At 35.0% G+C, this 24,093-nt stretch overlaps 1 protein-coding gene and 3 long non-coding RNA genes across 6 annotated transcripts; 2 read left to right on the forward strand and 2 right to left on the reverse strand.

Moving 5' to 3' along the window:
• Positions 1 to 964: 964 nt before the first annotated feature.
• On the reverse strand, positions 965 to 14,218 carry LOC149384461 (uncharacterized). Of its 3 annotated transcripts, XR_016301760.1 has the most exons (14): positions 13,854 to 14,218; positions 13,663 to 13,773; positions 13,081 to 13,216; positions 12,934 to 13,001; positions 12,757 to 12,828; positions 12,620 to 12,673; positions 12,414 to 12,523; positions 12,156 to 12,252; positions 11,973 to 12,033; positions 11,745 to 11,845; positions 11,504 to 11,650; positions 11,278 to 11,401; positions 10,896 to 10,956; positions 10,554 to 10,787 (listed from the first exon to the last, which is right to left on the reverse strand). It is a non-coding gene; the product is annotated as an uncharacterized LOC149384461 (long non-coding RNA). The 3 variants fall into 3 exon arrangements; XR_016301761.1 differs by lacking the exons at positions 10,554 to 10,787; positions 10,896 to 10,956; positions 11,278 to 11,401; ... (3 more) ...; positions 12,156 to 12,252; positions 12,414 to 12,523 and adding exons at positions 965 to 1,589; positions 2,104 to 2,182; positions 2,348 to 2,416; XR_016301762.1 differs by lacking the exons at positions 10,554 to 10,787; positions 10,896 to 10,956; positions 11,278 to 11,401; ... (5 more) ...; positions 12,620 to 12,673; positions 12,757 to 12,828 and adding an exon at positions 12,853 to 12,889.
• LOC149384462 (uncharacterized) lies at positions 8,568 to 9,953 on the reverse strand. Its single transcript, XR_016301763.1, has 5 exons — positions 9,851 to 9,953; positions 9,692 to 9,762; positions 9,481 to 9,546; positions 9,289 to 9,387; positions 8,568 to 8,724 (listed from the first exon to the last, which is right to left on the reverse strand). It is a non-coding gene; the product is annotated as an uncharacterized LOC149384462 (long non-coding RNA).
• Positions 14,219 to 17,844: 3,626 nt separating the features above from the next.
• On the forward strand, positions 17,845 to 19,885 carry LOC149384463 (uncharacterized). Its single transcript, XR_016301899.1, has 3 exons — positions 17,845 to 18,167; positions 19,258 to 19,335; positions 19,477 to 19,885. It is a non-coding gene; the product is annotated as an uncharacterized LOC149384463 (long non-coding RNA).
• A 733-nt stretch (positions 19,886 to 20,618) lies between these two features.
• Positions 20,619 to 24,010, forward strand: PYD1 (pyrimidine 1). The gene is made up of 7 exons (XM_089629519.1): positions 20,619 to 21,100; positions 21,530 to 21,784; positions 22,119 to 22,289; positions 22,559 to 22,671; positions 22,751 to 22,937; positions 23,445 to 23,554; positions 23,642 to 24,010. The coding sequence occupies exons 1-7, from the start codon at positions 20,831 to 20,833 to the stop codon at positions 23,796 to 23,798; spliced, it is 1,263 nt and encodes a 420-aa protein (XP_089485645.1). The 5' UTR covers positions 20,619 to 20,830; the 3' UTR covers positions 23,799 to 24,010.
• The last annotated feature ends 83 nt before the right edge of the window (positions 24,011 to 24,093 follow it).

Genomic DNA, 24,093 nt, shown 5'->3' on the forward strand with positions numbered 1-24,093 from the left:
GTATTCACCTAAATATGACGTTAATAGAATGCCTAATAATGGATTAGATAGATATGTACATTTTCATATTAACTTAACATCCAAAGTAATCTACGAAAAAGGATCGACATTATCCAAACAAAGTTTTTTCTCATATTTTCTAATTTCTTTTTTACTTTTTGCTTGTGTGTGATCGAGCTAAAAATCTAAATTAAGGCCAAAGCTTTGCTTACACAAACAATAATAACAATCAAGAGGACTTCACACCAAAAAGTAAATCAAGGCCAAAGCTTTGCTTAAACAAACAACAATAACAATCGAGAAGATTTCACACCAAAACTAGCAAAAAATAAAATATAAAAACACCAAACATTAGCTTATACACACAATACCAAGATTTCATACCAACTACCAAAAGAAAAAAAAAAAACACAATAAAGATTACATAATGAAAACAACACACAAACAAGATTTCACACCACCAGACAAAAAAAACCTCACCAAAAATTACATAATGAAGATTTCACATCACCAAAACAAATGGCAAAAAGGGGAAAAAAAAAAACACACACTCGAGATTAACTTGCACACACAATAAAAAGAATGGTTATTAAGTTATATAGCCACACGGAATATAGTGGATTGAGATATAGTCCACCTTTAATTAATTTCTTATAAATAGCCAAGTAAACTTATTAACAGATTAATAAAAGACTTATTTAACACAGCCAAACATATATATTTTAGGTAATTAATAGGCTGCCACATATGCAAGTTGGCTATTTACAAAGTATTTACCAAAGGTTGACTAATTTACAATTCATATAATTTAGGTGGCTTAAGTAGCCAATTTTTTGTAAAAAGAATCACGTAAATTTCACACCATCAAACCAAACAGCCAATAATAATAATAATAATAATAATAATAATAATAAATAACATTAAAGATTAGCATATACAAACAATACCAACAATTAAGAATATTTCAATTAAAGATTGGCTTATACAAACAATACCAACAATCAAGAATATTTCAGTCACCAAGAACAATTAGCCAAAAGAAAAAGATAGCACACAAGATTTACACAACCAAAAAAACAAATGCTAGTACAGCAAAGTGAAACAGTATGCAACGAGTGATGTAGGTAAAAAAAAAAAAGTACAAATAATAGAAACACTAAAAACAAATATGAAACACACAGAGAAGAAAAAAGCCACACGCGATACAAACAATCCATAGGAATCCACACAAACACCAACACAAGCAGTCCATGACCACTTCACTAAGCCACAAAAACGAACACGAAAACAAGAAAACCACAATCAGAAGGCACAACAAGATAGAGAGTAGATTTCAAAACTACACAAGATGATAACACAAACTAGAACACACATAAACAATACATTCTGACAATCACAAAACAAACCAGAGAGAGAGAGAGAGATCTTAAATTTGGGGGTAAATGCGGTCGGCACTGTCTCGAGTGGGCAGAACAGTGACAGACGGCTGTTCTTCAATGCAATCTGCAATTATGGCTGCACTCATAATTGAGATGCCTACATACCCTCTCTCTCTCTTCTTTTCAGAGAAGAGAGAGAGGGATCAAGCCCTTGTAGTTCGTATATCGACATCGCATGAAAAGTAAAATATGTTATAAACCAAATGCCAAAACAATACACAATGTCAACAATACATCTACGCATAATCTTAACATTCTCAACTCCAATCTCAAACATTAGATTCTTAGGCAGAAATTATGTTTGGGGAACATAACAATACACATACTTCCAGCAGAAATAAAAATATACATATATGGTTTTATTTTAAAATCAAAGATGTTGCTTATTCTCCCCCTTCAGTTTGACCGAAGAAAAAAAAAAGGTTTAAGATTTGGGCCGGCCGGCACTTTAAAAAAAAAAAAAAATTAGTGCTAGTCAAACGGATAAAGGAGAGGATAACAAATCATTTTTATTTAAAAAATAAGAAAGCCAGAAAAAATATTAAAATTATTTTCCCTTTTGTAATCAATTTAGGAACTTTTATGAAAGAAGTCAAAGTTGAGAATCCTAAGACTAAGAGCAAACTATTATGAAGAGGCATTCAGGAAAGAGCAAGTAATGTACCTGATCCAGTGCCAAATGACAACACTAGAGCTTTTTAAGATAGCGGCAAAATGGCATGTGCTCTAACCAAACTATAAACCTACACAAAAGTGCAAGTGTTACCAGAAAATCCATCATTTCAATTAGCACAGATACTTTTGAAAATATTTCTAGGTAGAATTTTATTATGAAGTTCTTTCTACAAAATCCTATTAACTTGAAAAGTTAAACAAAACATGCGCTATTAGTCGAGAATGTGCTATACCTTTTCTATGATCCATATACCTCATCAAAATCAGCTCTTCATACCCAAGTGCACCTCACAGCCCATGTCCTGCAAAAACAAGAAATTACAGACAATCAGGTACAATAACTGTCAAAGGTAACAGATAATTTAAAACCACACCAGACACACATGACATAGGCTAAACAAAATCCTAGCGAGGTTTACTCTTCTCTGCTTTCAGTGCCACCGTGGAAGCTCTACTCTTCTCTGCAGTATGATTCAAGTAAAATTCTAATCACCCTAGAAACTAAAAATAGGAATTGTAATAAAAAGTGGATAAAAAGATTACCGATTTCTCTGTTCTCGTCCTCGCGTTTCTGCTTCGGAGACGATCAGACCGGGCATGGACAACGCAGTACACCTGTTCAGCAAGAAGAAAAGCCCTGCGGGAGTTAGAAGAGGAACATTCAAATCCTAACAGGCTAGAACAAACAAAGAATTGAAACATTCAAATAAGGAACATATATAAAGATGATTTCGAACTATGTATGATTTATCTGGTCATTGCTCACCAAAAAGAGGAGCAAACAAGCTTCTCAAATGGAAGAAGACATAAATTCTCTTGGCTACTGTTTGAACCTAAAAAATTATACATCAAACCAACGAGTTAGAATTAGACTAGTAAGAAAATGGCAACAACGGACAGCTCGAGTGAGCAAGATATTTTATAACAGATGAACAAAAGTCTTTTAGTAATAACTGAGCTGCAATCGGAGAGAGAGAGAGAGAGAGAGAGAGAGAGAGAGAACCTGCATTTGGGGGTAATGGGGGTCACCCTAACAGAACATTGACCGATGGCTGTTGTTGAAGCAAAGCAACAATCTTTTTAGGTGTTTTTTACAATGCATCTGCAAGAATGGCTGCACTCAAGACTGAGCTGCCTACATACCCTCTCTCTCCTTTTTAGGAGAGAGGAAGGGATCAAGCCTTTGTAGTTCATATTTGAGGGGTGAGATAGTAATATGATGTAACATAATTAATAGCTGAACAATAAGTATATGTACGGTAACAATACATCGATGCACAATCTTAATAATAAGTGAACTACCGTATACCTGCACCTAGGCTCCTAATCAGCATTTTTCACAGAAAGTACATAAAGGAATGCATATATGTAATTCTAAGCAAAAAAAATATAAAACATATAGTTTTAGAAAAAAAAAATTTTAAATGAAATAGATATTGATTAACATCCCCCAAATGCTTTGACGGACTCTGAAAACTAGACGCCTAAACACTCGGCCGGCCCAACAACCTAAACCCCTCTACCCAAAAAAAAAAAAAAAAAAAAAAAAATCCTATGACAAATTTTTCAGAACCAGCCAAAACAGTATGGGAGAGGTTAATCAATAATTTTGTTTGTATATGTAAAAAATAATAGACCTTGAAAATAAATGAAAGTTTAATCCCTTTAGTAATCCGTGAAAGTATCTAACTAGGAGGTCGAAGGTGAAAAGTATGATAGTTCGTATTAAAATTATGCATAGACGATTGTTAATGGAAAATAAAACGCTTGGCTGAAAAAGATGTACCCGAAAAAGATCGTGATGAAGAAGCAAACAATCTTCTTCGCCTTCGTCTTCTTAGTGTGTCGATCAGAAAAACTGGGGGTTCAATATGCAAAACAGGGCAGTGACGGGTCCGATGTCCCAGAGCAATCTTCTGCTGTTCTTTTAGGTGGTTGGCATAGTCAAGTTTTCACTCCATACACCTCTTCAAAACAAGAGAATTAGTATCAGCGCCGAGAAAATAATAAAATAAGAAAAATAATAAGCACTTTATTTAAGAAAACAATTTAAATCCATCATTTTTTTTCTTCCAAATACTGGTTCCACGTTGTCCTGGCAGTCTTAAAATACACAGTGAAATGGGAATCAGATTCCACACGAAAAAACTGTATATCTAAGAACAACCATTTCAACGAGTAACCAAAATTTGGGAAAATTGTTTTGAAAACGAAACTGAAAAAATTGGAATTAAAAACAAAACTGGATGAAAAGAGTGGCGATTAGGTCTGCTTTACCGAAGTTAAAAGTTGAACAGTCAAAACGATCTTTAAAGAGAGATTTGGAACGACTTGGGTAAGATTCAGAGACCGAGCAATAATCACTATGTCACGGATCTGAATGCAAAATGTATGTAAGAAATCCACTTATTGTGTGTCATTACTGTATAACCTAAGCTCTGAATATTACCTTAATCTCTACCACAACAGGGATCTGCGATCGGCGCTTCAGCTGTTCTTCCATCGCAGCAATCTCCTGCGAAACAAACAACCAAATAAAACCTCAGTTCCCCCAAAAATCAACTCACAAAAGCAAATAGAAAAGAAAAAAAAAAACATCAAATTATCATGAACTACGACTACGTTTCTCCGAGGAGAGTCCTCTTGCTTCTACTTTGGCTGGATGTGGGATCGGCTTCGTCAGGAACTGTGACTCGGCGGTCTGAAACATCCGCGGCGCCGTCATATCAAGAAGAGTGACAGCTATATATTCTATCGTACACCTATGTAACTAGAAGTAAAGTAATCGATCAACAAGTATTTGAACTTTGTCCAAAGGTTCAAACTTTATTGTATAGAAAAGTTAAAAGATAGGAGCTTTTTTTTAGTACCTTGTTTTTCAAGCATTGTGAGTAATGTGTATGCAATCCTAGAAGCTTGTCTCTGAAATGGCTGACGATAAATGTGGGAGCTTCTATGCCATGTAGTCCGTCTTTTTTGTCTACAAATAAAGAGTGAAATTGTGTGGCTGCACTCAAGTCAAGACTCAGCTGCCTACATACCCTTTCTCTCTCTTTTTAGGAGAGAGACGGGTCAAGCCCTTGTAGTTCATATATCGCCAAGAAAAAACATGTAAAATCTGTTAGAATACTGAAACAATAAACAGTATACGATCTTAAACAATACCCTCAACCGCAATCTCAAATATTAAATTCTTCGGTAGAAATTATGTTAGGCAATATAACAATACATAAATTTCTAGCAAAAAAAAATACATATATAGTTTTATTTGAAAAATATAGATGCTTATGCTCCCCCTAAGTTTTGACTGAGACCAAATATTTGGGGCCGGCCGGCACATTAAAAAAAAAAATGGAGCCAGCCAGAGAGCTAAGGGGAGAATAACTAATCATTTTTTTTATTTATATATATTAAAAAAAAACCAGAAACAATATGAAAGTTATTTTCCCTTTTTGTAATTAATTTAGGAATTTAACTAAGGAGGTCAAAGTTGAGAATCCTAGACTACTTGTGAGGCGGCGTTAGGACAGAAATTAAAGTACCTTCTTCAATGGTCCTCAGTTGGCTCATCTCGCCACATTAGAGCTTTCATGAACGTCGCCTCGGTCAGATAAACTCCAGCCACGGCCAGCACGTACCTGAGACAAGTAAATCAGAGTAAATAAGGTTTTATGGCTAAAACTCATGCACTATTGCTATCATGAAGACATAAAAGAGTACGATTGAACTCACTGTAAACGCAAAGAGCTCGACGAAGGAGTTGAGGATCGAGCATCTCATGCTGGCAAATTGTCTTTATTGAATAAAGAATTGGGGCATAACACGAGTACAACAATGAGAATAGGAGAATAACCCAAAAAAAAAATATCTACTAAAATAAAACCGTCAATAATCTACCATCACTTGGATCTGATCTACTTATCAATAAGTTTGAAAGGGAAGTAATCAATTGAGTAGTTCTTACCGTGTTAGTGATGAAAATGACTTCATCAATAGCTGAAAGCTGAGATCCATATGCCTTATCCTCCATACCTTTAAAAAAGAAGACGGTAAATCAGAACTAAGAAGGATTTTCAGACTCTCAGAGGATTAGGATTGATAATCACACACTATAGGACATAGGCTGACTCTCACGGGCTAAAACCAGAGATCTCTCTCTCTCTCTCTCTCTTGAAATCTGAAGAGGCAAAAGATGATGCATTAAGATAATTTTTTTATTAAAAAAAAAAGAGAAATTTGAACATATTGTAGATTGAGAGGGCTTATTACTCACCATAAGAGAGAAGATGAAAAAACATTTAAAATCACCAGTTGCATAAAAAGCTCCATCGTACAATGCACGCCCTGTTTGTAGAATCCAGACACATTTAATTACATAGAATAAGCAGAGAGCAAGAAAAATGACATAAATGGAATTTCTCAATCTTTTTACCAGAAATGAAGAGCACAATCATCATCTCTATCTCCAAGAAAAAATCTTTTTAGTGATTCCATGAATCTGAAAGTAGAAAAGTATGGCTGCACTCATAATTGAGCTGCCTACATACCCTTTTCTCTTCTTTTTAGGAGAGTGAAAGGGATCAAGCCTTTGTAGTTCATATTTGAGGAGTGAGATAGTAATATGATGCAACATAATTAATAGCTGAACACTAAGTATATGTACGGTAACAATACGTCAATGCACAATCTTAATAATAAGTGAACTACCGTATACCTGCACCTAGGCTCCTAATCAGCATTTTTCACAGAAAGTACATAAAGGAATGCATATATGTAATTTTAAGCCATAAAAATATAATACATATAGTTTTAGAAGGTTTTTAAAAAAAAAAAAAAAAAAGAAATAGATATTGATTAACATCCCCCAAAAGCTTTGACAGACTCTGAAAAATAGACGCCTAAACACTCGGCCGGCCCAACAACCTAAACCCCTCTACCCAAAAAAAAAAAAAATCCTACGGACAAATTTTCTGAACCAGCCAAAACTGTATGGGAGAGGTTAATCAATAATTTTTTTGTATATGTAAAAAATAATAGATATTGAAAATAAATGAAAGTTTAATCCCTTTAGTAATCCATGAAAGTATCTAACTACGAGATCGAAGGTGAAAATATGATAGTTCGTATTAAGATTATGCATAGACGATCGTTAATGGAAAATAAAAGCTTGGCTGGAAAATATGTACCCGAAAAAGATCATGTTGAAGAAGCAAGCAATCTTCTTCGTCTTTGTCTTCTTAGTGTGTCGATCAGAAAAACGGAGGGGGACATATGCTAAACAGGGCAGTGACGGTTTCGTTTTTATATTAGCGGTCAGAAAAAAAAAACGATTGTTTATATTATGGAAAGATAAACAAACAGTTTAGGTGGAAATAAGCATACCTTCTGGATCTGCTGTTTCTTTTAGGTGGTTGGCATAGTCAAGTTTTCACTCCATATACCTCGTCAAACCAAGAGAATTGGTATCAGCGGTGAGAAAATAATAAAATAAGAAAAATAACAAGCACTTTAATTAAGAAATCAATTTTAAGCCATCATTATTTTTATTTTTTTTCCAATTACTGGTTCCACGTTGTCCTGGCAGCCTTAAAATACATAGTGAAACGGGAATCAGATTCCTCACAAAAAAAAACTGTATACCTAAGAAAAACCATTTGAACGAGTAACCAAAATTTGGGGAAATTGTTTTGAAAACGAAACTCAAAAAAATCGGAATTTAAAACAAAAAATATCATAAGTCATATTGTTTCGACTTTTTTGAGTTATTTGAATCATGGAATAAAGAACCTTACCGGAGTTAGAAGTTGATAAGTCAAAACGATCTTCAAAGAGAAATCTGAAATGACTTGGGTAAGATTCAAAGACCGATCAACAATCACCATGTCACAGATCTGAATGCAAAATGTATGTAAGAAAACCACTTATTGTGTCATTACTGTATAACCTAAGCTCTGAATATTACCTTAATCTCTACCACACCAGGTATGCGTGGCGCTTCGGGCAAGTGGGTCTTCGTCCGAGGTACGCAATGCCGTAGATTTGCAATCGGCGCTTCAGCTGTTCTTCCATCGCAGCAATCCTCCTGCGAAACAACCAACCAACTAAAACCTCGGTTCCCCAAAAATCGACTCACAAAAGCAAATAGAAAAAAAAAACATCAAATCATCATGGAATACGACTACGTTTCTCCGAGACGTCCTCTTGCTTCTACTTTAGCTGGATGTGGGATCGGCTTTGTCAGGAACTGCGACTCCGCGGTCTGAAACATCCGCGGCGCTGTCATAGCAAGAAGAGTGGCAGCTGTGTATTCTATTGTACACCTATGTAACCAGAAGTAAAGTAATCGATCAACAAGTATTTCAACTTTGTCCAAAGGTTCAAACTTTATTGTATAAAAAAGTTAAAAGATGGGAGCTTTTTTTTGGTACCTTGTTTAACAAGCGTTGTGAGTAATGTGTTTGCAATCCTAGAAGCTTGTCTCTGCAATGGCTGACGATAAATGTGGGAGCTTCTATGCCATGTAGTCCGTCTTTTGTGTCTGCAAGTAAAGAATGAAATTGGGTGGCTGCACTCAAGTCAAGACTGAGCTGCCTACATACCCTTTCTCTCTCTTTTTAGGAGAGAGAGAGAGTGGGATCAAGCCCTTGTAGTTCATATATCGACAAGAAAAAACAAGTAAAATCTGTTAGAATTCTATTACCGAAACAATAAACAGTATACGATCTTAATCAATACCCTCAACCGCAATCTCAAAAATTAAATTCTTCGGTAGAAATTATGTTAGGCAATATAACAATACATAAATTTCTAGCAAAAAATAAAATAAAATACATATATAGTTTTATTTGAAATTATAGATGCTTATGCTCCCCCAACTTTTGACTGAGACCAAATATTTGGGGCCGGCCGGCACATTTTAAAAAAAAAAAAAAAAAAAAATGGAGCCAGTCAAAAGAGCTAAGGGGAGAATAACCAATCATTTTATATATATATATATATATATATATATATATATATATATATATAATAATAATAATAAAAAATAAAAACACCAGAAACAATATGAAAGTTGTTTTCCCTTTTGTAATTAATGTAGGAATTTAATTAAGGAGGTCAAAGTTGAGAATCCTAGACTACTTGTGAAGCGGCTTTAGGGACAGAGAAATTAGAGTACCTTCTTCAATGGTCCTCGGTTGGCTCATCGCCACATCAGAACTTTCTTGAACGTCACCTCGGTCAGATAAACTCCAGCCACAGCCAGCACCATAAGTACCTGATAAAAGGAAATCAGGGTAAATAGCTTTTATGGCTAAAACTCATGCACTATTGCTATCATGAAGACTAAAAAGAGTATGATTGAACTCACTGTAAAAGCAAAGAGCTCAACGAAGGAGTTGAGGATCAAGCGTCTCATGCTGGCAAATTGTCCTTCCTGAATAAAGAATTGGGGCATAACTCGAGTACAACAATCAGAATAGGAGAATAACCCATAAAAAAAATGATGCATTACGTTAATTTTTTATTATAAAAAATGAGAAATTTGAACATTTTGTAGATTGAGATGGCTTATTACTCACCATAAGAGAGAAGATGAAAAAACATTTAAAATTGCCAGTTGCATGAAAAGCTCCATCGTACAATGCACGCCCTGTTTGTAGAATCCAGACACATTTAATTACATAGAATAAGCATAGAGCAAGAAAAATGACATAAATGGAATTTCTCAATCTTTTTACCAGAAATGAAGAGCACAATCATCATCTCTATCTCCAAGAAAAAATCTTTTTAGTGATTCCATGAATCTGAAAGTAGAAAAGTATGGCTGCACTCATAATTGAGCTGCCTACATACCCTTTTCTCTTCTTTTAAGGAGAGAGAAAGGGATCAAGCCTTTGTAGTTCATATTTGACGGGTCAGATAGTAATATGATGTAACATAATTAATAGCTGAACAATAAGTATATGTACGGTAACAATACGTCAATGCACAATCTTAATAATAAGTGAACTATCGTATACCTGCACCTAGGCTCCTAATCAGCTTTTTTTACAGAAAGTACATAAAGGAATGCATATATGTAATTCTAAGCCAAAAAAATATAATACATATAGTTTTAGAAGTTTTTTTTTTTTAAGAAATAGATATTGATTAACATCCCCCAAAAGCTTTGATAGATTCTGAAAAATAGACGCCTAAACACTCGGCCGGCCCAACAACCTAAACCCCTCTACCCAAAAAAAAAAAAAAAAAAAAAAAATCCTATGACAAATTTTTCAGAACCAACCAAAACAGTATGGGAGAGGTTAATCGATAATTATTTTGTATATGTAAAAAATAATAGACCTTGAAAATAAATGAAACTTTAATCCCTTTAGTAATCCATGAAAGTTTCTAACTATGAGATCGAAGGTGAAAATATGATAGTTCGTATTAAGATTATGCATTGACGATTGTTAATGGAAAATAAAAGGCTTGGCTGGAAAAGATGTACCCGAAAAAGATCATGTTGAAGAAGCAAACAAACTTCTTCGTCTTCATCTTCTTAGTGTGTCAATCAGAAAAACGGAGGGTTCGATATGCAAAACAGGGCAGTGAAGTGTTCGATGTCCCAGATCGAGACCCAGTTACGCCTTTCGACGGCACTCGACCCGTCCCAACCAACATGTAAAGCAACTGGAAGGGAAATTAAATATATTAGCAGTCAGGAAAAAATAAAACCGATTGTTTATGAAGATGTATTATGGAAAGATAATCAAACAGTTAATGTGGAAATAAGCATACCTTCTGCATCTGCTGTTTCTTTTAGGTGGTTGGCATAGTCAAGTTTTCACTCCATACACCTCTTCAAAACAAGAGATAGTATCAGCGGTGAGAAAATAATCAAATAAGAAAAATAATAAGCACTTTAATTAAGAAATCAATTTAAAGCCATCATTATTTTTTTTTCTTTTCCAAATACTGGTTCCACATTGTCCTGGCAGCCTTAAAATACACAGTGAAATGGGAATCAGATTCCACACAGAAAAACTGTATACCTAAGAATGAGTATTGTTTTGAACGATTGACCAAAATTTGGGGAGATTGTTTTGAAAACGAAACTGAAAAATATCGGAATTTAAAACAAAAAAGTGGATAAAACGAGTGGCGATTAGGTCTGCCTTACCGGAGTTAAAAGTTGAGGAGTCAAAACGATCTTTAAAGAGAGATTTGGAACGACTTGGGTAAGATTCAAAGACCGAGCAACAATCACCATGTCACAGAAGATGATCTCCAGCTCCATTATTAACCTATGAATTGCCAAACAATCAATAAAACTTAGAGCCATTGAAACAAAAAGAGTTTACATGTACTAAGAGGTATGAAACAATAACAAATAGATAGCCAAAAACCTTCCAAGACGGACACTGCAGAATGGATGGCTTCTTTGAGATGGTCCTTTATAAGAGTGTAGGACTGCCATAACTAATTGCAGCTGATAACGTTTTCAGTTCGTAATCAATTGATGTTTCGAGAACTGGAGAAACTGAAGGTTTTGCCTGTGATGCAAATAGCTGAATTTAACCTTTGGCAACAACATAAATTCAGCTTAGCATAAAATCATTATAATAATGACACTAGAAAAGAACGGACCTTCGGATATCAGATACTCCGCCAAATCCAGTAGCTCGTATTCCTTTCAGATACTGTGCAATTGCACCAGGAAGAATATTTGTTCCGACAATCTTGGAAACCTGCTTCAAAGCCCTCTATTTTAAACAACGGAAGTAGTAAAATACTATTGTGGATATAATATACCGTGGACGGAAATAATATCCAAAACGTAACCGGATTAAACAAGGGTCTAGAATAACAACATACCTTGGCGTGGGATTTTCTTTTTATGTATCGGAAGAGATCTTCAAAAGAGGACCCTTAATACCTGAGACAGGGAAATAATACATTGAATATGATTTTTGGTGATGACAAAAGTAAGATGCTAACAACAAGTTCCTACGCAGAGACTATTATGAAGAGGCATTTGAGAAAGAGCAAGTAATGTACCTGATTCAGTGGTCGTGAGTTAGCTCATCGCCACACTAAACCTTCACATACGCGGCAAATGGCATGTGCACCGAACCCTCTACCCCAAAATAAAAACCTAAACAAAAGTGCAAGTGTTGCCAGAAAATCCACCATTTCAATTAGCATAGATACTTTGAAATATTTCTAGGTAGAATTTAATATGAAGTTCTTTCTGCAAAATCCTATAAACGTGGAAGCTTAAACATAACATGCGCTATTAGTCGGAATGTGCTATACCTTTTTTGTTGGCAGGAAAACACATTGACTGGACAAACTCCGATCCATATACGTCATCAAAACCAGCCCTACGTACTCGGGGTTGCACCTGCAACCCCACAGCCCATGTCCTGCACAAACAAGAAATTTCAGACATTGACTAAAAAAACTCCTACCTTCTTGAGAGCTAATCTTTGTAAATTCAGAACTTCACTCGAGCAACCGACCATTGGACCGACGACTCTCTACATTCAGTGCCACCGTGGAAGCTCTACTCTTCTCTGCAATTTGATTCAAGTAAAAATTATAATCACCCTATAAACTAAATATAGGAATTGAAATAAAAAGTGGATAAATAGATTACCCATTTCTCTGTCCTCGTCCTCGCGTTTCTGTTTCGGAGACGACCAGACCTAGCGTGGACGACCCAAAACACCTTTTCAACGAGAAGAAAAGCCCCGGGGGAGTTAAAAAAAGAACATTCCAATTCTAACAAGCTAGAACAAACAAAGAATTACAACATTCAGATAAGGAACCTCACCGAAAAAGAAGAGCAAACATGCTTGTCAAATGGAAGAAGCCATAAATTCTCTCGGCTACTGTCTGAACCTAAAGAATTATACATCAAACCAACGAATTAGAATTAGCCTAATGCAAGAGTTGAACTAGGAGGTTATTGATATCATACATTAGTTTCAGACTGGTCTCAATCGGCAGTGAGAATCATCCCAGACTTCTTCTTCGCCTCGCCTGAGGAAGACTCGACGAAGGTGCGTGGGTTTCGTCTCGTGGCTGAAGTCGAAGATCGTCTCGCAATATACCTCCTGAAGAGGGAAAAAAAAAATAGCATAGGTAAAAAGAAGTGTATTTATAGCAGAATAGACTACAACACTTGATCGTGGTTGATTCTTGATTTAAACTGTCATAAAATTCTGATCAATCAAAGACAAGATCAACATTCTTGATTTAAACTGTCATTAAATTCTGATCAATCAAAGACAAGATCAACATTCTTTAGCATTGTAAGCCTCGACAGTGCTAGTCTCAAAAAAGCAAGATACGGCAGTTTTCGATCTAATAAAAAGTATCTGTCATATAATATAACATCTTGAAACGATCGGGTGAATCGTGATTAGTAAAATAAGAAACATAAATCGTGGGATGATAAATCAGAAAATGGCCGTTTTAAGATCTAGAACCCAAGCACACGAGAGCAAGTTCAACTACAAGATATTTCTCATAAAAAAATGACGGAGAAAAAAATATGTACCTCTTCTAAGAATGAGGTCACACAGAGCGAGAGAGGCTGGTCCTGATCGGCGGCGATAACCATCAATTTAGTAGAAACAGCGAGCCACAGATCTCGTCTCCGATCTTTGACCTAGACAAAAGGAAACAACAATTTAATTAGATACGATAATCGACGCCAAAAGAGAACCCTAGGTAGAAATTAAAAGAAACCTGACAGTGGGAATAGAGAAGAACTCGAACCACGTTGACGATGTTCTTCATCGTCTATTTCCAGGGATGGATTTTCTTGCGATTGAGATGTTTTCCCTTCGGTTTAGGTTTTCCCTTCGTCGAAAATCCGAGACTAGGAGAGAATTCTCTCTCTCTCTCTCTCTCTCTCTCTCTCTCTCTAGAAACCCTCTTCCTTTTTTTTTGTTCTCTTTCTCTCTCTCTCTCTTCCATGAGGAGCGTATATATAGTCTCCGATCAAACTCTATCCTAACGGTACAAAAGTTTCTTCCCTCACTTTCCATTTCCCGATTTCTTAATCAGGTCATGCAAAATCCTCTGTTTCTCTCTCCTTCCTACTTTCCTTTTTCTTGGCGCTTAGCCATTCATTTTGGCGCTCAAATTCCCTTGAAGAATATTTTGGGCCTCGGCCCGTTCTTAACAAATGGACTGGACTCATGGGCCCATTAGTGAAAACAAAGCAAGTAGGCTACACGCCACACCACTAGTAGTGTTCTTTACAATTAAAAGTTATAAAAAAATTTAACATCTAAATAAATTATTAACTTAATTCATTTTCCTTATAATCATTTTAATGATATTTCCCTTAATAAATGTGTATTTTTTGAATTATTAAAGGACGTCACTGCTATAGTGAACACATATTTAACCTGAGTGTCGACTTGGATGTATAAAATATGATAACCATGTATTAAAAATTATATTCATCTATAAAATGTATTCTATGAACCTCGTTCTGTTATACTTTCAATACTTGTTATATAGGAAACAAATTGATGCATCATTAGATACGCTGATAGACTATACATGTAATACATGGGTTCATGCGGCCATTGCCATGTCATCCCTATATTTTTAACCACAAAAATGTTACTTGTGGGAGTAGAGTTCTACTATTTTTGACAAAATTACATTGAGCCGATAAGCCCGATAATTAAGAAATGTCGTATTGAAGAACGCCGCGTGGTACGAATCGAGATTCAGAGGAGAGTTGATTATCAATCGAAGACGCGCTCTATAAGACCTCGAACTGGATTGTTGTGTTTGTATCATATTGGTTAGAATTGTACGAGGAATGTTGTGATTTACATGATCTGATTCTGAATACTTTTTTTTTTTGTTTTCTACTTTTTAATTCGCAGTAGATTTCAGGAATGTTGTGATTTAGAATGTGTATCAGTTTTCTTTCGACTATTAGATATTGGCTTTAGATAATAATAGATTAAGCAACACAACAAGTTTCAACTACAAGAATTATACACGTTTATGTATGAAATTAGAGGTCTATACCCAGCTTGAAATTGAATCCCATTTGCTACTTCCGAATTGCTCACAAGTTCTATTTGTTCCCTGACCTGGAACAAAAATTCATTTGCCCTCCGATCGAAGCCTAACTCTCTAGTGATTGGTTTCGAGATATCGTTGGAAGAGAACTCGGTTAAAACCACGACAATTAATCTTCAAATTTTAAGCAATCTCCTTGATTAAGAAAAACAAACATGCAAATTAAGCTGTTATGAAAGTGACCACTGGAAAAACATCAATACGCAATATTCTCATTTTTCTTCCACCGTTTAATACAAGGTCATATTTTGTTTCTTTAAAATACAGTTCATCTCCCAGCTTTCCATAAAAAAATGAAAAAAAAATAATAATAATTAGTTCATCTAGTAAATTTCTACATTAAACTTCGCATTCAAAGTATGAAAAAAATTCTATAATTTCACATCTACAAATCCTAACGTGGATGAGTATTGGCTGGCTTTCTTATAACACAGCTAAGACTAAATCCGTTTATTTGTATATTCACTATTGCTTTCTCATAATGCCATTTAGTTTTCTCATATTTGTTTTCTCTTCCTCCATTAAAAGTGAAAACAAGTCAACGTGATCGAATTTATCCAACATATTCTAGTGGACAATCAAAGGTTGACATTGATGATTGGTAGGTAATAACTACTGATAAAATTCTAAACACTCTCAAAGAAATCAATAGAAGATTTTAGAACTCACAATAAAAGTGTTTGATTGAGAGAATCACATCGACAGTTATAATACATATGTACATAAGTATAGTCCTATAGAAAAGAATCCTATGCCCTAGAGACCCTATATATACGTGTAACAATATGGTAACATGCCAAGGAAAAAATAAACTTGACATATTACATTTTATTTTACATAGATACAAAGTATCTTTCTCAATACAATGAAGAAAACAACACAAGGACGTAAGAAGTTGGAAATGGTAAAAATACCAAAGAAGAGCAATTTGCAAGTCACATTTTCAAAGAGAAGGTCCGGGCTATTCAAAAAGGCGAGCGAGCTATGTACGCTTTGCGGGGTCGAAATGGTAATTGTCGTCTTTTCCCCCGCCAACAAGCCCTTCTCGTTCGGCCATCCGAATTTCGACTGAGTCGTGTCGCACTTTCTAACGGGAACATATCACAATATTGCCAAAAAGAAAAGTCAACTCGTTGAGGCTCAAAATGGTTTTAGCTCATTTTGTACTTCTATTGTTGATGGGCTCAATTTAAAGCTTGGCGAGATTAATGGTCAATTGGAGGGTGGACGAAAGAGAGGAAAAATATTCGATGAGATGAGTCAAAATAATGACAAATGGTGGGAATCTCCTGTGGACGAGCTTAGTTTAAATGAGTTAGATCTCTTGAAGGCGGCTTTGGAAGAGCTCAAGAACGATATTGCTCACGCTCAGCATGCTTATAACACTATTTTATATACTGTCAATTTTGAGACTAATCCTAGCAATAGTCTTAGTGTTGGCAATTACGCTTCTAATTTTGCAAATGTTAATTACAATTTTTGGTTTGGGAATGGGGTTTTCTAATTTATCTATTTATAGTTACTTTATTCCGAGATAAAGTTCATGACTTTATGAACTCAGGGAAAAAAATTGCACGTCATGACTTGTGTCGTATTAAGTAATTTAATTATTTGATATTAAGTTTGGCTAAGGTTTGTCTATTTGGATTCCCATTTGGATTTTGGACAATTTTAGGTTTTTGCCCTGTTTTGCATTGTAATGATTTGCGTTGCCCCAAGAATAAAACTCTTAATTGTACCACTTCTAATTTTACCATGTATCTTTTGACCCATTACACTGCAGCATCATATCCATATTTTTTTTAAATTATTATTAAATCAAATTTAAGGATTCATATTGGAAAAATGTAGATAATTTAATTAATTTTTATTGATCATAAATAAACATACTTAGATCAAACAGATGCTTTAAACAACCTATATAAAAATAAAAGAAAACTTTTTCTACCACATAAAATTTTGAAAAGGCCAAAACAAAGAACTTTGAACTTTAGTTTGGACGATGATCTGGCGTCAGACCTTGTGCGCAGAGTTTGGGCAAGGGTTTAATATTTGGATGAAGGAGACGGGATTTATAGCAAAGAGAGAAAGAAAGAGAGAAAGTGTTTCAGAGTTAAATGTTTATTTCTCTATTAAATGTAAATATTAAATGCTCATTAAAAGAGTTGGTATGAAATTGTAGTAGAAGGTAATAATGATTACAAAATAATTTATTTTTAGAATTTATTAGTATATTTGATCAAATTATGATTTTTGTGGCAAATAAGGAAATAATTATAAAATATTAGTACTTGAGACGATTTATCATAAAATGATTTTTGTATCACTTTACGCTTTTTTTTTTATATATATATTGTTTCACTTTCACCCATAAATTTTGCAATTTCTCTTTGCAAATATTATGTTTTGTTTAGCCACTTTAAAATGACACGTCATTTTCATAGTCAGCTTAGCATCATGGAGCGATTAGCCGACTAGTTTTTGAAAATTGGACGGTTTCTTTTCTTTCTTTAATTCAACATTTTTAGCCAGAGACAGACAGCGATAGAGTCTGAGAGTTTTTTATTTTTATTTTTATTTTTTAAATAATAATTAATCTTTAACATACTATAAAAGAGCGTATGTTCATACGTTTCGTAGGTTTTTTTACGTTTTTGCCTTCCACGTCATCAACGTTTTATTTCCGTTTTATTTTCGTTTTTGCACACATATACGATGAGAAACTCAGAACAAAGAAAAAAAAAAGAACCACACTGGAGACTAAAAATAAATAGGAGGGGTGAGAGTAAGAACATCGGAGAGAGAGCGAGAGCCCGAGGGAAGGAAAAGATTGAGGTTTAAATATGAAGGAAAGAACGTAGTACTCAAGTTTAAAAAAGAAAGATGGAATCGAAGAATGGAGGTGATAAGAAGAGAAAGTCTTCGGAGCTCTGCGGTCTCTATCCAGTCACGGTGAGTAGACAAGCGTTTTTTGTTATCTCTTTTCCATTTAATTTCTTCTTTACTCAATTCTATTTGATCTCCTAACTGTAAAATTATCTCATAATTCCTAAATTGCCTGCCAAATGTTTGATAAAATGTCAAACATAGAGTTTGGTTCAACACTCACTAGATTCTTGAATATGTTATGGTTTTTTTTTTGTTAAAATTAATAATTACAAAAATAAACAGATGGTATGAAGTGTTGATAGTTCATGAACTATTACAGCTCATAAACTTAAATTAAACATGGTTGTCTCTTGTTGTACCTTTTAGTGAGTTTTTCAGTGTTCAATGCGTATAAGAATTCATTATTTGGAATTATAAGTTATGTTTCCATTACTAAAAGTTTTTTTTTTTTTTTTTTAACTTTTAGATTGATACGTTCTAATTTATTCTTTTAGCATAAAGTTTCCGACTTATGACATAGATTTAGTTAGTGGTTATGAATGGAAAAGTTAATCAGTTTACCAATGAGCACAGGTAATCTAATAAACTCACTAGCTTAGAACAGAAGAAAAAAAAAATGAAGGAATAGATTTGGATACTTGAGAGACATTTATGTGATCATTTCTTTTGGAACACATTAGTAAATCTAATACATATTCTATATTAATATCTTCGTTTTGTATTATTAATTTCATTACAGATATTCAAAACGGTTAAGTTAATATCTTGGGCATTGGTCTACTATGGACAGTCAGGAGGCATTTTGGTGCTTTTTCTTAAACTTACTTTCACTTGAATAAATTTCCTGAGATTCTTCTACATCAAGTTCAAAATTCCTGATTTTGAATCACTTTTACAACCATAATTAAAATTGTTTATAAAGGCTCACCAGGTGTTTGATAAAATGTGTAGTCATGAATGATGAAACCGTATAAAAATCTGCAATGCTTTTCAAGGATAATGAACGCTAACACAATTATAGCTATTTCAAAAGGAAAAAACCAAAAAAACAAGTTCTGCTTATTTCACCGCCGGCTTAAATTTAGTACACAATTATGTATTAATATGTTGGTTTTGTAGTATGAAATTTGATTATGTTTTAATTTCACTACAGATATCCATGACGGCCTAAGTTAATGGAAGGTGCTCATTTGAAATGAAGTTGACGTTTATGGACAATATCTTCAGTGAGGTGATTTTTATTTTTCGTCCTGCTTTTGATATTATTCATATATGAAAGACTTGTCTTTTGGCTTTGCGTGTTACAAATAAATGGCCATTAATTCTCTTTGACGCACAATAATTAAATACGATCATCTTTTAAGAAATTCAGCTTCATCAACTACTTCAGGAGTGTTCAGAAAAGGTTGTCTACTCTTCTCAATGGCAGACCCAAACAAACTGTACATATATCAAAGGCCACAGAATCAGAGTATCAATTGACAAGGAGATGTACATATATCTAAAGGCCACAAAATCAGAAACCTCATATGCCAATGCACCAAATTTCATAGTCATCTTCGCAAGAAACGCACCTGCAGCTTCAAATACATCTCCAGCGAAAGCAAACCAAATCCAACAAACTGTAGCCACATCATGCATATCATCTACAAAGAGACAATTAATAACTGGAAATTCCATTTCTCTTCCACTACTCTCAGATACACCTGGTGAGCATACCGATAAGAAACAAAAATAGATCAAACTAAGACACCAGACTTCCTTTTCCTTTTTTATGCTACAAACCTAAATAACTCATTTTGTATAATAATACTATCTTTTGTACATCAATCAGATGCTGCAGTATTTATAATTATTATGTACATATACTTTATCGTTTTGCTAAAATACTTATGTTTGTTTATAACTATTATGTACAAATAATTTCTACTCTCTTAATGTGTTTTCAATTATTATATACATGTAACTTTATAGTTTTTCTCAATACTTACAACATTTATTTATAATTATTATGCACAAATAACTTCTATTCCAGCAAGCAGAAGACGTATGGGAATATATTTAAACAAAATTATTTTTGAACTATAAACCAACATTTCAATTAATCGGTCACACTTTTATATATTTCTTGAAAACACAAAATAATCAACTTATCAATCTATAATATATTACACAATAACTATATCAGTATAAATAATATTCTCTAATAAAAGATTTATGGATTTTTGCCATTTTGATTTATCAATTTCCTACCTCTTATTTATATAAAGTTACTACTCTTTATTACTATATTTTAAAATATATTTCAATATATATATATATATATATATTTTGAGAGATTATATTATTTTTCACTATATTAATTTTTATAACATATGCCAACCAAATCATCAATAATGGTTATAGATACAAAATATAAGTAAATAAATGCGCCATGCGGGGCATGGCACAACAACTAGTAATAATAAAAGAACCCAAAACTCACATAATTCTCTTTGGGTGCATTAAATCAATTATACTTGTCACATGCAAATCGCCTTACCCAGAACAATAAATAATACTAAGAAAGCTATTGCGATTCTCTCCAGCTGCCAAATCAATCCAAAACCCGCAAACGATTCCTCAAATTCCACGTTCTCTTCGACCCCACCTGTATATTATTCCACTTCAAACTCGGATTCAATTATCATCGTTTCCTTTTTCCTTGCTGAAACAGTCGATCATCCATGGCGTCTCTGAGCTTCACTCAAGTCAAACCCAAGTTTGGTTTAAGAGGTCGACCCGAAAGAAGCGAATTGGTTGGGCCGAGCAGAGTCGGCTTCAGGGTTCGGGCTTCTTCTGGCGACAAGGCCCAGAACGAGCCTGATCTCAGCGTGACGGTCAACGGGTTGACCATGCCGAACCCGTTCGTGATCGGGTCGGGTCCGCCGGGAACGAACTACACTGTCATGAAGAGGGCTTTCGACGAGGGTTGGGGCGCTGTGATTGCCAAAACTGTAACTCTCTCCCTCTCTCTCTCTCTCTCTTTCTCTCTGGAATTGTGAAATGGGCTTGAGTTTGGGTCCCAATTTTGGTCAATTATATTGGAGAATTGGACTTGAGAAAGAGGGTTTTGAGATATTTAGAAAAAAAATAGAATAACGTATAAGTTTTTTATGTAGACATTTTTAGGAGGGGATTATTTTTTTACTGTTTATGATGCTGCATCAGCGTAGTATATTATGCAGACAACTTGAGAAATTGTATAAAATCTTACACTACAAACTCCTTAAAATAAAATAAAAAGGGATGGTATAATATTTTTTCTTTCCATGATTTTGCTTGACCCAATTAATGACTAGCGCTACTGCTATCCATGATGAACAAAAGGAGAATTATTGTAGAAACAAATTAATTTTTTTTATACCATTGATTTGATGCGACAGGTATCGCTGGAAGCGGATAAAGTGGTGAACGTGACGCCCCGGTACGCGAAGCTACGAGCGGGTCCCGGGAGAGGAGAGATCATCGGGTGGCAGAACATAGAGCTGATCAGCGACCGGCCATTGGAGACGATGCTGAAGGAGATGAAGCAGCTCAAGGAAGAGTACCCGAACCGCGTTCTCATCGCTTCCATCATGGAAGAGTACAACAAAGCCGCCTGGGAAGAGCTCATCGACCGAGTCGAGCAGACCGGAGTCGTGAGTCGTTTCTTCTCCTTCACGCTCTGCTCTTCGTCGAATTTTACTTTTGGGGAATTGACATCAATAATACCAATTGCTTGTCATTTACCAAAAATCAACCGAAACTCAAATATTGACACATTTAGTACCAAATCGGTAACGAACTGGGTTGATTTTGTGACACACCGGTCATGAACTGGTAGCAGTTCATGACCAATTTGGTACTAAATGTGTCAATATTTGAGTTTCGGTTGATTTTTTTATAAGTGACAAACATATAGTATTATTGTTGTCAATTTCTCTTTACTTTTATTTATATATATGTATAATATTGCGTGTGTTGGTGATTCAGGACGCGTTTGAGATCAACTTTTCGTGCCCTCACGGCATGCCCGAGAGGAAGATGGGCGCTGCGGTGGGCCAAGATTGTGCCCTTTTGGAAGAAGTTTGTGGTTGGATTAACGCCAAAGCCACCATCCCCGTTTGGGCCAAAATGACTCCTAATATCACAGATATCACTCAGGTATGTATGTATCAATACTCGCATATCAACTCTCGTTAGTCTAGGATTATTGCTCGGATTCGGAATCGAATGAATCCCTATATTTATTGATAATTTTGCAAAAGGAGGACGAGATTTCAGAGAGGAAAAAAAAGAGGGGATAGGTTTTCACTATTGCAATTGAAGAGATGACAAGATGGTACAACTAAGTCGATGAGTAGTCTTAAGACAACGAAAGGCTTGAAAACTAAACTACCCTCGTATAAAATACCTCTTTTTTGTTCGTACAGCCCGCGAGGGTGTCTCTAAAAGCGGGATGCGAAGGAATCGCGGCAATCAACACGATCATGAGTGTCATGGGAATCAACCTCACAAGCTTGCGTCCCGAGCCTTGTGTCGAGGGGTTTGAATCCAAAACCTTTTTTTTTTCTTTTGAAAAAAAATATGAAACAATTTACTTAATAGTGATTTACGAGTTTCAGGTACTCGACTCCCGGTGGGTACTCGTCCAAGGCAGTTCATCCGATTGCTCTTGCGAAAGTGATGAGCATCGCAAAGATGATAAAAACGGAGTTCAACGACAGCGACTACTCGCTCTCCGGCATCGGCGGCGTCGAGACCGGCAGCGATGCTGCCGAGTTTATTCTAGTCGGAGCAAATACCGTTCAGGTAATGACGCTCTCAATTTTGTTCCAATAGTTGAATTTGACAACAAATTAAAAATAAATAAAAAAAAGTGTATTCCTTTTGTTCTCTAAAACCCCCGTGTCTAAGAAATTTTAGCATCCGACTTGCAATTACATAAACACGCTACTAAAATAGTTTTTTCAGTGGACAATACACTAAATCACAACTTTATAAATGCTTGATTTTGCCAACTCCAACTATAGCATTTAGAATAATATAATTCATTGGAGTGAATCTAAACATAGCAACGTACCATCCATATCTCAGGTTTTAATCCAGTGTTTAAAAATACTGCGATTGTTTCTCTGGAATGCCGCTGGAAGTTTTGTTTTCGGAAATCCTAATTTCAAAGGCGGTTTTTCTTTATTCATAAAAAAAAACAAATCTTTTCCTTGAAAAATGAAATTTCCGGGGAAACTAGTATACATAGCATTAAAAATAGAAGATACATGAGAGAAATTATTAGAAAAGTCTGATTTTGTTTCGTAGGTATGTACTGGTGTGATGATGCACGGATACGGACTTGTGAAGAAGCTCTGCGACGAGCTCAAGGACTTCATGAGAATGCACAACTTCTCGTCAATCGAGGACTTCCGAGGGTATGCGTTACGATTCTTTGAAGAAGAAAAAAAAATTTTAAATCTCATTTTTTTATGATCTGATCGTGATTATTACGTACGATTCAGGGCTTCGCTCGAGTACTTCACGACGCACACGGATTTGGTGAGAAGGCAACAAGAGGCGATCCAGCAGAGAAAGGCCGTTCGTAAAGGTTTGAAGTCAGACAAGGATTGGACCGGCGATGGCTTTGTCAGCGAAACCGAGAGCATGGTTTCGAACTAAACTTAATTTGAAGACAGAAAAATACATAAACCTCTTGTGCTTGGAAAGAATAAAGGACTTTACTTAGTGCATAATGTTTATTATCTCTGGCAATGGAGCTTTTGAACATTCCCTTAATAATGATTGAACAATGACAATTTAGGTCTCTTCATTTGTGAAATAAAAGCTGGTTAATTGTTTTTTAGGTGTTGCTTCATATGTTTTAGATAATAAACTTCTTTTTCTGGTAAACATAAATACATGGTATAAACTTGAGGGGTTGTTTTTTTTTTTGCCCCGGTAAAAATTATCTACT

The sequence above is a fragment of the Urtica dioica genome, chromosome 10 (assembly GCF_054948205.1).
Source record: "Urtica dioica subsp. dioica isolate 48M chromosome 10, U.dioica_male_clone48M_v1_H2, whole genome shotgun sequence".
NCBI classification, from domain to species: domain Eukaryota; kingdom Viridiplantae; phylum Streptophyta; class Magnoliopsida; order Rosales; family Urticaceae; genus Urtica; species Urtica dioica.